The 16,616-nt window shown below is 27.0% G+C and overlaps 1 protein-coding gene across 1 annotated transcript in view; it reads right to left on the bottom strand.

Moving 5' to 3' along the window:
- Window positions 1-5,873: 5,873 nt before the first annotated feature.
- psidin (phagocyte signaling impaired) overlaps window positions 5,874-16,616 on the bottom strand; it is a 37,794-nt gene continuing 27,051 nt past the window's right edge. Inside the window, exons 24-28 of the mRNA XM_016052561.4 lie at window positions 15,600-15,659; window positions 11,185-11,282; window positions 9,772-9,885; window positions 9,158-9,301; window positions 5,874-7,044 (exon numbers count right to left, since the gene is read on the bottom strand). Of these exons, the coding sequence (XP_015908047.1) occupies window positions 6,922-7,044; window positions 9,158-9,301; window positions 9,772-9,885; window positions 11,185-11,282; window positions 15,600-15,659 (539 nt within the window). The 3' untranslated portion in view covers window positions 5,874-6,921. The remainder of the gene's footprint in view (window positions 7,045-9,157; window positions 9,302-9,771; window positions 9,886-11,184; window positions 11,283-15,599; window positions 15,660-16,616) is intronic.

The raw sequence follows: 16,616 nt of genomic DNA, 5'->3' as shown, positions 1-16,616 counted from the left end.
GGAAACTATTTGGAAGTGAAAATTATATTGAACATAGTTATAAAAGAAAGCTTCGAGGAAATTAAAAAATATATTTTGACAATCTAATATGAAAAATTAGGTAGGTACTTTATTTACGTCGCACTGGAGCAGCAGAATGGGCTATTGGCGACTGTCTGGGAAGAATCCCTACTGATAATCCGAAGGCATGCTATCGCAAATTTGATCCTCTGCGGAGGGGAACGAAAAATATTAAGAAAAGGAAAGTATTGTAGTACATTTCTAAGCGACTGAGAAGAAGAGGGGGAAGAGTCAAGAGGTAGAATCGGTTTTCTCCCCAGATGGCGTATTTAAGCGTTGTAATCGCGAAGGTGGCAAGTAGATTTTAAACTTACAAATGGGGCCTCCCTGGCCGAGTAGTATCGCTCGCCAAACGCTCTGTTGAACGTGGAGATGGCGGGTTCGAATCTCGCCGTAACCCTGGATGAACCTTTGTGATGTTCTTCTCTATATTACGCTATCTATTCTTCTACTTGACTAAGGTTTATAAGCCTTAATTGAGATACACGAGCCTGCAAATGTATGTTGTATACCAATAAAACAATAATTGCAAATTAAAAAAAAAAAAAGAGCATGTAGATGTTTGCCAGAGGATGGTTACGTGTTACACGTTTCGAATTTGTCCTTTTCTGTGATGTTTTTTTTTAAAGTTTCTCTTGGGCCGTTGGTTGTAAGTTGCCAAGACTTGGCGATAATTCTGCCACAGATCACCATGCAGAAATCTCCCACCATTTAACTACTAGCAATTGTTACCTAGTACCTTCTGTAACCCCAATCACAAAAAATGAAAAATAATGAATCATGTATTTATGGTTATAGATGGATTATCCAATTTATAATTTCTATGTTCAAGTCTACTAACTTTTCACAGGGATCAATGGATCATCCATTACATGTGCATGTATTCTCCAAGACAGGGTATGCAGACAAATTAGCGAAATAAAAGGTAACAAGCAAGGATAGATTAGATTTTCAACAGCTATACAGTAGATTCTTGCAACTATTATGTATTTACTTGATTAAAAAGTCATTCGAACTCGTTCTTAACAGTCCAAATTTAGATTTCAACTTCAATTGAGGAAATTCTCAGAAAAGTTCTGAAAATTTCCTCAACTGAATTTGTTGGGTTCTTACTTAAAGTCAGTAGAACAACAGTTAAAAAATCTATTGTTCAAATTCATCAGATTTGTCATGTAAAAAGAACTATTTTAATTTCGTTTGAATGATGTGTAATAAATCTAACTTGGCTTTTGTATTTTCTGCATCTGATCAAGATGAACACAAAATATTTACCAAATTAAACTGAAATGCAAGTTTTGAATCAATCCAAATTCGGTAAAAATCCTCAAACATAAAAATTATTAAACTTACAATACAGTTTGCCTGTATTGTAAGCAAAATTTCCTCAAAAATAAAACATTGTATATAAATATATGTTTGGAAAAAATAAATTTTTCTGGTATATTGAAAATTTTTAATGCAACAACAAACCATTTTGAAATTATCTTAATCAGATAATGGAAAATTCATGCCTTCACATGAATTTAACACTTTCTTTTAACCAAAAATTTAATTTCTTATATATCATATAAAAGGGCTCCCCCTTTTTTTGTCAAATTTGCAATTAAGAGGAATATTTTCATACATTTGTGTACCAGATGGCTTACTTTCCATAATGAAATATATATGTATATATCAGGTTAATAAAAAAGTTCTGCAACACCCCTTGGTGAAAGATCTCTTTTATGGCAATAACTAATAAAAAACCTGAAGTTCAGTTTTATCCAAAGTGATCTAGAGCTTAATGATGAAAGTTTAAACTAAGAGCACCAAAAAACAACACAAAATAAAAATTCATAAAAGTTAAAATTTTCCTAAGTGTTGCAAAACTTTTTTAACAATCTAATAGATAAAATTAGGGAGTTAGGAGAGACAAAAAAAACATGACTAAATAAAATTCTTTTTTTCTACTTCCCAACTTTTACATTTAAAAATATACAAAATTTTTAATAATTCTAAAGGAAAATTGTAAGATACGGTGCTTAAAAATATCTAATTGGTCTCAGAAAATCTCAAAAACTAATTTTACCTCCAAGAACTTTAGGGGCCCTAAAATACATAGGGACCATGCAGAGCCGGATTATACCTTTCGTAGGCCCTAGGCACAGCCGTTTTTGGGCCCTCCCCTCTTTTCAAAATATATGCTAAAATTTTCTTGCATATTTTTTTTTAACATTTTTATTAATATGGATTTTAATTTAAAAATTTGTTTATCGAACTTTATCTGCAATTCGACAGCATAATACAAGATTTCGTTGATTCCAAAAAAGTAATATCTTAGATCATAAGATTCTGCAAAATAATTTATTACCGAAAAATATTATATTTTTATACACCTGTTGTTTTTACAGCTAAATTATTTTTGTCAACAAATTTTTTTCTCCCAAGTTTTTCGTAGGCCCTAGGCATGTGCCTATAGGTTAATCCGGCCCTGGGACCATGTCTCAGTAGCCCCTCTTACTTACAACAAAAAAGTACCAGGTTGTTTTTTACAATATTCTGTTCAGTAAAAGGGCAAAGTATTAACTCCAGGATCTAAACCTGTCCAGATGTACAAGGAAACACAATAGTAAAAGAAATATTTATGTATTTCATTTGAATGAAATCACTCAGAATGCAGCATTATCAAAATTTTTAGAAATAAAAAAAAAAAGGTAAAAAAGAAACAGTACTTTTGTATTGTAAAGGTCGCCATCAGGGCTTGATAGCAAATTTTACTATGCAAAACCGTATGATTGGCAAAATAGAAGTACCATATAATTGCAGACTGTTTTAATGATTATGTTTATTATTGTTACTAGGAGACAAATATTTATTGTACATAGGAATGCAGAATATGTGACACAATAAGTAATAAGTTATTTTACTTGTTAATAAAGCCTAACAATAGAACAGTTCAATTTGTAAATGCTTTTTCTGTTTCGGGTATTTTATATTTTGAAAAAGTTTGGCATGAATTTTAAGATTTATGACTGGTAAAAAACTTTGCTCTTGGAGTTTAATTTAAATTTTATTTTTACTACAATTGTACTTTAGCTTTCCTCAAAAAGATAAACAACAGAGGCTTATATTAAGCCCGATAAAGATATCAGAAATAAATATTTAATGAGAAAACATTAAAATAAAAAATTTTCATTTTAAAGGAAGAAATTAACAGAATTGCTCATGATATTCCGATTTAAGTCTACTTAAAACTAACAATAAGTGTCTTTTTTTATATCAAATTTTAAAATAAAATGAAAAATATCCCATATTTTTCAACAATGAAGATAGAAAAATCTTTTCTTTTTCATTTTACTTTTAATTTTCTCTTGTTCTGTTTTTTTTCTGCTAGTAATTGTTTCTCTATTTCTTTTCTTATTTTTTTTTTTTTTTTTTAAAAGGAGAGAGAGAGTGTTTGCCATTCTGGAAATTCTCTGATATTGGTTATAGTGAGATTCTTAGGATATTGTAATAATGTATATTCTTATTATATTAATATGTTCATTTTGTTTCAAACCTGACAATAAAATAAGAAAACTGAGTGATTAAATCACAACACTTGAAACAGTCAAACCTTTTCTTAAAAAAATTATTTATTACTTAACATTTTATTACTTTTTAGAGTTCATAGAAATAAAAAAGAAAAATTTTTTTCTACAGAATTTTGAAATATATTATAAATGAGAAACACATTCATAATAAAAACCTTAACATAACAAAGAATATCAGGAAATTGTAAAAATACATATTGCGAATGAATGTACGACTTCAACAAGAGAGGCAGTTTTAAAGATAAATATTTATCTAATTATTCTGTTAAACACAAAAAATTCAACAACAAATTATAATAAGGAGTGACAACACAGTTTACTACAACTGATAACATTCATAATTAAATGAAAACAGACAACAACGAAAAATTACTTCAGATGATACAACCTTTATTAAATAGAAATATGGATCATTGCTGTAGAAATATTTTAATCTAATGAAACAGTTGGATACACAAATCTATTATATTATTATCTTAATGTGGTACTCCTTTTTGGCTGGACCTCAGTTTCATCCAGATAAGATTGATTAAATGAAAAAAATCTTATCAAATTTTGGTAACAACAAGGCAGAGGCACATAAGAAACGAAAAAAGAATATGACAGAAGTGGACTAAAAGAAATGGTACACTAATTGTTACCTCTGATGAAGCTGCTTTACCCAGAAAATATATATAATAGCTTGCTAAAACTAATAATAAAATTTTTTTAACCCTTACCGTATTTTGGAAAGGACAATGCCTGGTTGTCACTAAAATTTGGTCGCTATTTTAGCCCAAGGGTACCGATTTTGCCTGGCACCCAGTAAATCTTAAATACTTAAAATGCTTTTTAAAAGCAAGACCATTTTCTCATATGATCAAATACTTGCATTCAGTGCCCAAAAGAAATCTAATTATAATGAAGTATATACCTATCTCTAGTCCATTTAAAAAAAAAATTGCTAAAGATTTACTTATGACTTCGCATTCTGAACTAGTTCTATGTTTGAAAAATTTGAAGTAAAGAATGTTTTTCTTTATTTTAAAGTAAATAGATTTTTAAAAAAAACTTTAGAATATAAATTTAGTTTTGTGCAATAATACCTCCATGCTTTCCTGTCTTAAAACTAGATAACTAAATGTACACATACAAAAAGATTATTTTTCTTACAAAATTAATTTATGATATACTTACAAAAATATAGTGAAAACAAAGAATTCATAATTTTAATAAATACAAGTATAAAATGCATTGCAAATAATATTACAATAACCTAAATCAATAACATCCTATGTTCCAGGCGCAATATTTAAAACAATTATATGTATATAAATGTATTTCAGAGATTGTAACAAAGTAAAATAAAAAGATGCATACTAAAGATAAAAATAGGTTAATTATATTGAAAGGGGCAATTAGGGTCACAAGAGTAAAGAAACAATAACTTAATAGAAAGCAAATATTACTGAACAGTTAAAATAGCATAAATTACTTAGTCACAACTTCAAAGCAAATCAGGTAGATTTTATCTGGTAGTACATACATGTAATTTCTATACACCCTTGTATTGCTAGGTAGTTATTATAAAAATATTGCTAAATTATTGGTGATTAAAAACTATGTATATAAACATATACAAAGCAAAAACTTATTAATTTAAGTAAAATATTTGCAATTGTCAACAATACAGAATTCTAGAAAATTGAAGCTGAAGTTGTGTACAGTGCTATACCTGTTTTAGAATTGCTTCTAGAACTCTTCAGGTTGGACTAAAAAAAATTTCTTCCCCATCACCTGATAGATTTGTATTGGTTACAATAAAAATTTAATTTTACCATATTTTGTTTTAATTTGCTAAATATTTGACAGTTACTGCAACACTGTTTACAGATCAGATAACTTGTATTAAACATTTAGTTAAGGAACTGTTCAAGTAGTTAAGTCTATTCTATCAGATTTAGCACCAAATGAAAATTTGTAAGATTTTCAAAAAGCAAGTATTCAATGAAGTAAAAGCAATTTAGTTTCACTTATCAATAAATAATATTTACTTATATAAGGCTACAATTTAAGTCTAAAAGTTACATTATTAGTAGATAAATAAAAACATCCATTTACATCGAATTTATAATGCTCTAAAGCAATTCACTTTTGATTATTAAAATTAGAAATAACGGTATTAAATCCTTAAATTAATGAATAATCAATTAAAGTTTTAAACTCAGATTCATTTAGTGCTAATAACTATTTTTTTGCACACAAAAAAAAAAAAAAAAAAAAGGAACTCTAATAACTTTTGATCTAGTGACCTGATTGTCATGTTATCAAATACCATTTATAACCAAATATTTTTTTAGCATGAATATTCAAACCAATTTTTTTGTCAATATGATATATAGATTTTAATATCCTGAATAAAACTAAAATAAATAACACAAAAATTATAAATAAATATATATTTTTAAAAAAATTGGAAGTGAGACACTAAATTCTCTGATACTACATTATATTTTAATTTATTTAAATTTAATACTTATTACATTAAGAAATTTCATTTTTTACTTTTTTCCTGTGTCTTGGAACAATTTCCAACCCTGTATTGCATTCACATTTTTATTAAAAAGGCAAGAAGAGAATATAAAATTTATTTCAAATTCAGAAGAAATATTTTATTTAATTTTTTTTCTAAATGAAAAGATTGCTTTTGGGCACAAGAATACACAGAATATTTTTAATACTTTTTTCGTATTAAATTCAATACAAAAATATAAATATATTTATTGGACTTATAGCAGAATATATAATAAAATTGTAGCAACTTTGGTATTCAGGGGCGAGCGAATACATTACACAATATTTATACAATGAAACTTTTTTTTTTTTCAAAATGTATAATTTTTTTAAATTAAAAAAATGAAATTCAGTTTGCAAATCAGTGTTACACATAATATAATCTTTGGCATCAGAAGCAATTGGAAACTGAAAAGAAAGACAAAATTTATAACAAAAAACAATCATAATTTAGTCGAAGTACGAATGTATTTAAAAACACTTGTATAAGTTTTCTTTTAATTTATTTTACAAAATATAACTCCATCCTTTGACTTTCCCCCTCTTCACACGAGGCTTGGGATCCTAGATAGTAAAGTATAAAAACAGTTGAGGTAAGTAGTCCAGTTTTTTTTAAAATATGCACCTTTGGAAGGAGGCAATGGACGAAAATATGACTATATGTTCCTCTTCAGTTATTTTCATCCTCTTCACAGTTTTTATTAGGAAATATACAGTAAAATATGAAGTATGAACATCACCACTTTAATGATTGAATAAATCTCACTTTAACCATTAACGTGTCATCTAGTACTTTTAGAGAAGTGTTGTAACTTTCTTCCACTTTAGCAATTATCTCCTTCACAACATCCTCTCTGCCCTAAATAGAATTCAAAATAAATTACTATTCATAATTTGAGAGTGATAAGCATTTAATGAAGTATGTAAAGAAAAAGGTAGTTTCACATTAACATTTGATTGGTTTGAAACAATATGCTGATAAATCACACTTTTTTCAAAGTTGAAATACAAACAACAAACTGTTCTTCAGTATTGTTTATTGTTTACAGATAAATAAAATAAAAAAAATTATTAAAAATATACTATATGATATTATGGTTATATAATATTACAATTATATAGTTCAGATAAATTATATGGTTAAAATTTCCAAAACATATACAATATGATTAAACAATACAAAACGTAACAGCTGACTGCAAATGTAAAAATACCGTAAACCGGGGCGAGTCTACCCATTTTAGTTTTATTTAATTTTCACTATTTTAAATTGCAAATAAAAAAAATTTTACCGATGGAGGACTTAGTTCAGACTCTAAGGAAGATGGCGCTGTAGTAGTTTGATCCGTTTTTATTTATTTGGCGTCTTTTTAACCGACCTGTTCAAACGTCTTTTGAGAGATTTGTATTGAAAATCAGCAAACTTTTAGATGGTGCTCCGTAAGTATATTATTATTATTACTATTTTCACTTTGGTTAAGTGATAAACTTATCTAAGACTAAGATTACATTAATTTTATATGAAAAAAAAAAAGAATGTAAGTTTTGCTGTTGTAAACAAAAAGCCAGAATTCGTGGGGCGAGTCTACCCATTCGTATTTAGTTTTAATAAAGCATAATAATATAATTTAGAACTTCGTTTATATTAAAATTAAGTCATTTTAAATGAATTTGAGTATATTATTTTAATTCTGCATTGATAAATTTATCATTAATAAGAAAATTTATAGGTTAAATATAAATATAAAATATGTTTAGTTTACCTATTTTTTTCAATTTTTATATTACAAAATTAACTTTTTTTATTTAATGCAAGTTAAATAAATTATTTATTATTACAGATGGTTCGAAATTATATTCGCAAAACAAATGGATTTAAATGTTGCAAAAAAATGCCATGATTTTGTTAATAATCTTTAATTATTATTATTTATTAATTATTTAATTGTAAATTTATATTAATTTTAATTTATTTTTATCAACAATAATCAGAAAAAAATGTTATTTTATAATGTTAATGATTATAAAAACAAAACTGTGATCAAAATGAGATAATCGATCAAATACTCAATTTGTGTTATTTTATGAATAAAAAAATGGAATATATAATAAAGTTATGAATTTTACTTCATAAATATCCTATATAGTAACTAAAATAACAATTTAATAGTAAAATTTGATTATTTACAAAGTTAACATTAATTTTATTAGAATGGGTAGACTCGCCCCATACGAGAGATTTGTCAGCAGTTCTATTAAAATATACAGTAACAGCGTAACTGTTAATATTTTCTAAAATCGATTTCACAGCTTTAAAGAGGGATAAATAGCGATTCTGAAACACCTATTAAAAGCCTTTTTTTTAATATTTACAAAAGTTTGACCACTTGAAAGTTGACAAACTGAAAAAATGGGTAGACTCGCCCCGGTTTATGGTAGTATTTTTCTGAAGAAAAAAAAAATTAAATCTTTTGAAAAGATGGCTAATTATACTGTCCAAAACTCTTAATTTAAAATACTTTCTGACATGCCAGTATGAAATACTCAGAGCAATGCAAAATAAAAGTCTTTGTTATCTAATTAAATATAAGTGTTTCTAAAATTAAAAGAAAAGTATGTCACATGCAAGTACTGTTTAATTGGAAAAATTTTAGTGACACTTGAGTTTGAACTACATATTTCCTTCAGCTTTTTTTTATTATTATTTATTAATAGAACATTTCATTGGAGAAATAAAAAATTTGAACAAATGCTCTACTTTTTATTTATAAACAAGGGCCTCCTAGTGGGATTTGTGAGCCATAGTCTGATAATATCTTAACATTTACAAACCAAATAAATTTAACAAAATAAACTAATATACATTAATAAGTAATTTGGCTTTAACATTAAGAAAACAGCAATAAAAAAATAAAAATTAGTAAAAAATTGAATGAAAAAATATTTCTTATATGAGAAATAATTTTTATTACCTTTATACACTTTGAACTATCTGACATTATTCCTAAATGTGATGCTAAATCAGAGCTAGATTGACTATTGAGCAAATCATGTAAATTATTTCCAAAATCTTCCATATCATTGATTAGATCAGTTACATGTTGAAATGTTTCGAGCTGTTAGGAATAGAAAGCAGCAAAAGTAAATATATAAGTACACTTATGACACAATAAAAAAAAAAAAATCAAATTGTGAAAAAGAGAATTTTTACACTTATGACACCTCGTGAATGTTTGTGCAAAAAAGATGTCAGCTTGGCTGCCAACTCTATGCTTGTATTAAGATTTTAACATTTTTAAAGTTTTAATAAAATTTGTTTTTTCAAGTATATTCCTCATTTAATTTTTTTTTTTTTAAATTAAAACAATTTAAACTAATACACAAAATACCAGAAAAAAACTATTAATGAGGTTGTTGAATAGTGAAGAAATTAAATGAATCTCTACTTATAATAATAAATTCCTATATTATTTCATTACCACAAGGAGAATCTCTTAAAAAGCTCATAAGTTGGCAGCTATGTGTAAGATTGCAAAAAATTATACAGATATTCAGTTAATAAGTCATTAAGAAATGCACAACTTACTGTTATTTGTGGAACATTGTCTTTTCTCTTTTTTCCTTTACGCATTAGAGAATTTCGAGCAGGCTTCAATAATGCAAAACAAACACTAACTAATAATAGACTTAAGCTTAAAGTCTGCAAAAATAAAATAAAAAATTCATTAAGAAGTAATCAGTAAGTAAAAAGTAATAAATAATATTCATGAAAGTAAGAATAGGTAAATGAAAAATTTTTTTTTTTGCTAAAATATGTATTTAATCATGGAAACTTTAAGTATCTAATATTTGATAAAAATGTGAGATGAACATGCTTGATTTCATTCAATTGTGATACTGCAACAGTGTAAAATGATAAAATACTGTGAGCTACATTAAAAATTATACATAGCAAATCTTAAGAAAGGATTTCACAAAAACAAAAAAATATTTTTTTTTAACTTTACCACGGAACAAACTAATGAACTTTATTAAATGCAAATTATTTAAGATAAATATCATACCTGCATACATTTTAAAATGGAAATAGTTTTCTTTTTTCAGAGTTAGGATAAATTTTTATTTATGTCAGTCTAATTAGGGCAAAAAAATAAATAAAAAAGTTAAAATGTTTCTAGTTTATAAACCAAAAAACATTAAAATAAATAACAATATATATATATATATATATATATATATATATATATATATATATATATATATATATATATATATATATATATATATATATATATATGAATATTTTCAGCTGATGAAAGATTAAAAATCAATATTAAACTTATGTAACATTCATAGAAATTATTAAAATATGTTGAGTAAACTGTATGAAATAATAACTTTTAACTTTTGTATTAAATAATTTTCTAACTTGCAGCAATTTTTTGTACCAGATTTGGTATAACAACTAACTAGTCTCCTCACAAATGTAGTGCCTATGTAATATGAATATATTACATAGTAAAGAAAAACATCCAAAAACATTTTCCAACAAAAAATATTTTTAATCACTTCCCAAGGGGAAAAAAATCATAATTAGGATCTGAGCAGGAATAAATTTTTTTCTCCATCATTTAAAGTTATTAATTTATAAACATAAAATCAATAAAATTCAAAAACTTTACACAATCATGATAAAATAACTAGTTTCTGACTAATATTGCAGAGAAAATTGTAAAAAAACATGCTTTTTTTAAAATTTAGTCGACAATCGACACGGCAAAGAAAATTTTTTTTTTTTTTAAGAGATAGAAAAGTAAGCACTTTTTACAAACCCCAAATAAAAAAAGCACCATTAAGCACTTTTTAAAAACGCTACACACCTTGTAGTAGGTATCTACAGAGAGCAAATATTTGACAAATGATTACATACACTAAAAATCAATAAATAAAAAAAAAAGACTTTAGAGACAAAAATTTTTTGTGTACAAAAATTATTTACCTCAACAGCATTAGCAGTATCTTCGAAGAAAACTTTGACTTGAGTAGGATTTAGAGAATCTTTGTCTGGACTTACATCCCGTATTCTTTCGAATAACACTAGAAGAAAAATTCCAATTATTAGTACCTTTCTGCATTAAGAACATTATTTAGTAAAAATAATATAATAGGAAAATTGCGAAAAAAGAACTTTTTCATATTCAATACAGTGATGTCAAACAACTAGTAACTGTGGGTTACTACTTATTCACTAATACAACAACACTAGTTGATTAGATCAATTAGAAGGAAAAAAAATATATAAGTCATATGTGACTACAGAATTTCGTAGGATTGTATTAAATGTCAGGTTCAACAGCAGAAGAACCAGATTTGGCTAACTGGGCCAAAGCTACAATGTGACAAAATCAAATAGAGTAATGAACTAAGCCTGAAGGAGTCCTGTGACACAAAAAAAATCACTTAAACTTGCAAGTGTTGTAAACATTTACCTGATTGCCAACATTAAAAGCAATTCAGATCAAGTTTCCACATGACATAATTCCTAATATGATTATAATTCTTTTATCAATCTTTAAAAAATTCCGTAACAGAAAAATTAACAGTACAAATTAAAATAAAAACCAATAATAACATTTGATTCATCATTATCAGGAGCATAAGGACTCAATTCTGATCGATTAACCAAAATTTTATCATATTTTTATCTTTTCAATGCATTTTGTATAAACTTTTATTGAAATGAAAAAAGTTATAATAAAAAATACATTTGACACAGTTGCTAGATAAAAACTGCCATTAGAAAATGAAAGCAATTTATTTAGCAATAAATTATTATTTTACAAAAACAAAAAGAGGAATAATTACACTCTGGCATTTAAACAAATTGAACTCTTCTAGTTCTACGTCCAGCAATGGTTGAAACGATTTAGTACGCTTTACATGCATAGTGTTACAGAATTTACCCATTAAATAAATTTTTTTTTTAAAGCAATAACTTTTTAGCACAAATGAATTTTTTACCTAATTATCTACATATTTCAATATTTGGAAAAGATCTCATCTTCATAACTAAAGTTTTATGATTACAAGATCACAACATTGTTATCACAACATGTTTATTAGGATCACAACATTAAAAATAGCGACATTTTTATTATACTTACTATAGCAAAACTACAAATAACATTATGGAATACTAATCCCCCCAAAAATGATTATTCATGTAATGGATAGCTAATATTACAAGGCTAAATTTAATTTAAAAAGTTAAGGCTTCAGAAGAAAAAAACATTATACAAAGCTATTTAGTAATTTAATAATTTATGAAAATTTTCATGCCATGATATATTAGTTTTTCATATAGTATTAAGATTTCTATTTAGATTGGTCCTGGCACTGAGTAATTTAAATAACTGGAATTCTAGTGTAATTTTTTGGAAACAGAACAATATCAGATTGTATAAAAAATAGAGCTTAATGACACAAAAGTGCCAAGAAATCAGTGCCAAGCTCAAGGTAGATAAAGAAACTTACAATAATAAATAATTTATGTATCAAAAAACAGTAAGCACTGTAAGCTCCAAAGATTGATGCAAAAATAGAAAGGACAATCAATGTCGCTTTGATCAAAAATATATACAGTGGAGCATCGTTTATACGACGATCACTTATACGACGTTTTAGTGTGGTCCCAAATCATTCCTATTCATTTTAATGTAAAAATATATCGTTTATACGACGCACAGAATCGGTTATACGTCGCTTTTTAGATTTTGTTCACGTTTACTTAGTTTTTTATTTTTTCTTGTGTATTTTAAAAAAGGGCGGAATTTGCCAACATGAGTGATACAGAAAAGGGTGCCAACAAGAATGCTTGGATGCCGACCGTAATTTTTACTAGATGACTGAAAAAACTTGACAATGTTATGAAGAGGGAAAAAATAAAAATTTTGCTATTCATCGACCAATGTCCAGTGCACCCATCGATACTAATTATTTTGGGAAATGTAAAAACTCTCTTTTTTCCTGCAAATTGCACAAGTGCGCTTCAGCCATTAGATTTGGCCGTGATTAGAATTTAAAATTTCAACATAGAAAGCAGTAAGTTCAACTCGCTATTCAAAGCATTGCATTGTAGAGACTAATAGCAAGAAAATATAATTAAAAGTAACATACATTCAAATTGCTCACTGCAATTTTTCTTCTTTGGTTATTTGTTTGTTTTGCTTTGTCTAATTTAGAAATTTATGCAAATCAACACGCTAAACATTAAAATTAACTGAAAACAGAGTTAGTTTCAGTTTTAGAAGTAAAAATCGATTATACGACGGTATCGTTTATACGACGTTTTTCGGTGGTCCCTTCGGCGTCGTATAAACGATGCTCCACTGTATTTACAAAATGTTCGAAATTAACGGATCTATATCAATTTGTTCAGAGAATTGTATTCTTTTTCATATTTTTAACCAGTATTTTTTTTTATTTAAATAAGGCGAGGTAAGTCAAGTTCTTGATTGAAGTTATTTGATGTCACTTGCAAAAGAGCAACAAATTCCAATTTATCACAGGAGAATAATTAGATTCCTGGGAATCGTAAAAAATGTTTTCCGGGTTAAAACAATTGCGTGAAGCAAAAAATAAAAAAGCAATATACAGTAGAGTGCCGATTATCCGAGCTGCTCGGGACCGAACGTGGTTTGGATAATGAAATGTTTGGATAATTGGAAAGTTGTTTAAAACCTAGTTTAAATGATTATTATTTATGCACCAACTTCCCTCACACTTTTTCTAGGCTTAGGACTGGCAGTACTATCTAAAATAGCTCTGGCGAGTTTAAGACTTTTTTTTCTTCAATTTTAAATATATTTTTTAAAACTTTTTTTTCCAATTTGAATCCTTTTTTATCATATTTCGGCTTTTTTATAATTTTTTTTTGTAAATTACTGATTTTACCACATTTTTCTTTATTTTCCAGTGCAAAAGATATCCAGCAAAGACTTTTGTTTCAAAGAACATGCTCTTTTTTGTGCAGCCATATCCCTTATTCTTTTTAAATAAATCAACTGAATTGGATTAAGAATAAGAATTAATTAAGAATTTTATTCCAAGATTCAGGATTCCAAGCACTGTAATTGGATCAACATCATTTTGACGTTCTAGGCAATTCATTGCAATATCTAATGAATTGCATGCTTCTTATGAGAAGGTCCACGATCTTGAACTTGATCATGTACTTCTTCCTCTTAATCTGAGGAGTCCCGATTTTCATTCAAAATTTCAGAAACAATTTCATGATAATTTAAAATTTGAAATCCTGAGTCGTTTTCAGTGTCTTGACACCAGTCTTCTATTTCTTCTGCTGTATAACATGGCATATTTTCACCCGAAAGATCTACCGATTCACAAACTGCAGTTTCGTTTGTTTTTCTGATAAGAATTTTATTCCAAGATTTAAGATTCCAAGCACTGTAATCACTAATCATTAACCATGAGTGACAACTACCCATCCACCAATTGTAGAATTTCGGCACTTATCTATTCATAAACACATTCCGCTTTCCAACAATTGTAAATTGTCAAAATGAAGCTCGCATTCTTTGATGATAATTTTCAGTTGAAGAGGGCTAAAGGGGTATGTAGGTTTAACTGTATAACAATACATGTATGTATGGCTCCCAGAAGAAAACTGCTGAAAAAGGTTGTAAATTAAATATGGTCTTCCGATGTAGTAGATATTATCTATTCCTCTAAATTTAGAAAAATTGTCGATAAGTTAAAAAAAATTCTAAACTTAAAAAAGAGAAGAAAAAAAGCAAATTCGGAAGTAGTTCGGATAATCGGCACTCTACTGTATATCATGTGACAGATTTGCTTACGGTAGTAGATGGGTATGCAAGAGAGAAAAGGAGGGGGGGGGGGGATTCTTGCTTTCTTATTGATGTGATCATTAGCAACAGATAATCATTGCAGTCTTTTACTTCTATCCCCCTCCATTCAACAGCAGCCAGTTTGCAGTTTCAACTTCTTAACATCATAATTCCAGTGATTCTAAAGTTGTAAATGCGATCTTAAGATAATGTTTTATATGCTTGAAAGTTTTTGAGTTAGTTTTCAGTTGTAAAACGCCATTCTTACATTGTTAATTTTTTATAATTTTTAAAATGCTTTCATTTAATAGCAGTTAAATGCAAAAAATGAGACTAAAATTGAAAACATGACAAATATAACACATAGCCTTTCTGCAAAAAATTACTGCAGGTAGATTTTCCCAACAATATGAAAATAATTAAAATCAATGAATATTACTTAATTTTTCACAAAATTTTAGATGCCTGGGCAATACAGCCTTGGAATGATGTTAGCGAAAAACAGCCTTAAGAAACTGAAAGAGCAATTTGAAGACGATATACTTACTTTGATAATTATTCCTAATTTCATTGATTATACTTAGGTCTTTTACACTTTCAGAAGTATCTGTAAAAAGATTTATTAAAATTAGAAATTTATCCAGCTATTTTAAGTATTAATTGAACTAAATATATGATATAAAAATACATGATATAATCATGTTTTTTAATGTCGACAAGGGCTTTACAATAAAGGGATTTTTAAGTAGTTTTTTTTTAATTTTTTTAAGAGCTTAAAAAAGATAACTAACTATAGTAAGGACGTCCTTGTTACACAATAGTATAAGTGTAGATTATGGAGCAATTACTATAGTATATAAATGCATTCCAAAACAATGATATAGCTTTTTCCATATATATGTATATATTCTTTTTAATCGGGCGGTAACTGTGACTCAAGATAAAAAAAACTGAAAATTCTTTGTGCAAAAAATTTTCAACAATCTATATATCATAAATATTTCGTATTTACCAATTTATTAAAAATAAGATTTATAATTAAATAACCTACCAATGAAGTAACTTATTTAAGAAAAATCTTAGTTGTTACAAAAATCTCGAAGTTGGATTTTTAAAATCGTGTGAATATAAATAATCGGGACATTGGATTTTAAAATTTTGTGAATATGAATTGTGAAATTGTATTTTTAAAACACGTAAATATTAATCGCAATATTGAATTTTGAAAATGCAAGAACACGATTCGGGAAATTAGATTTTAAATTGGTGTGAATACGAATCGTGTCACTGGATTTTAAAAATAAGAGAATGGAAATCGCAAAATTGATTTTAAAAATGCATAAATACAAATCACAACATTGGATTCTTAAATCATGAATGTGAATCACAAAGTACAATTTTTAAACCACGCGAACAAATCACAATATGTAACTCATAAATTAGGCAAAATACAAAAATTGAGGTTTGATGTTCGAATGAATACAATTGAGTGTAATAACGTTTAACTTCAAATACAAAAATGCTACGATTCACAATGAATCAGATGAATAACAAAAGACTAGAG

The sequence above is a fragment of the Parasteatoda tepidariorum genome, chromosome 6 (assembly GCF_982258835.1).
Source record: "Parasteatoda tepidariorum strain Cologne lab strain chromosome 6, Ptep-v5.0, whole genome shotgun sequence".
NCBI lineage: Eukaryota > Metazoa > Arthropoda > Arachnida > Araneae > Theridiidae > Parasteatoda > Parasteatoda tepidariorum.
Note: the sequence above shows the minus strand (reverse complement) of the source record. Positions and strands in the feature narration are given on the sequence as shown.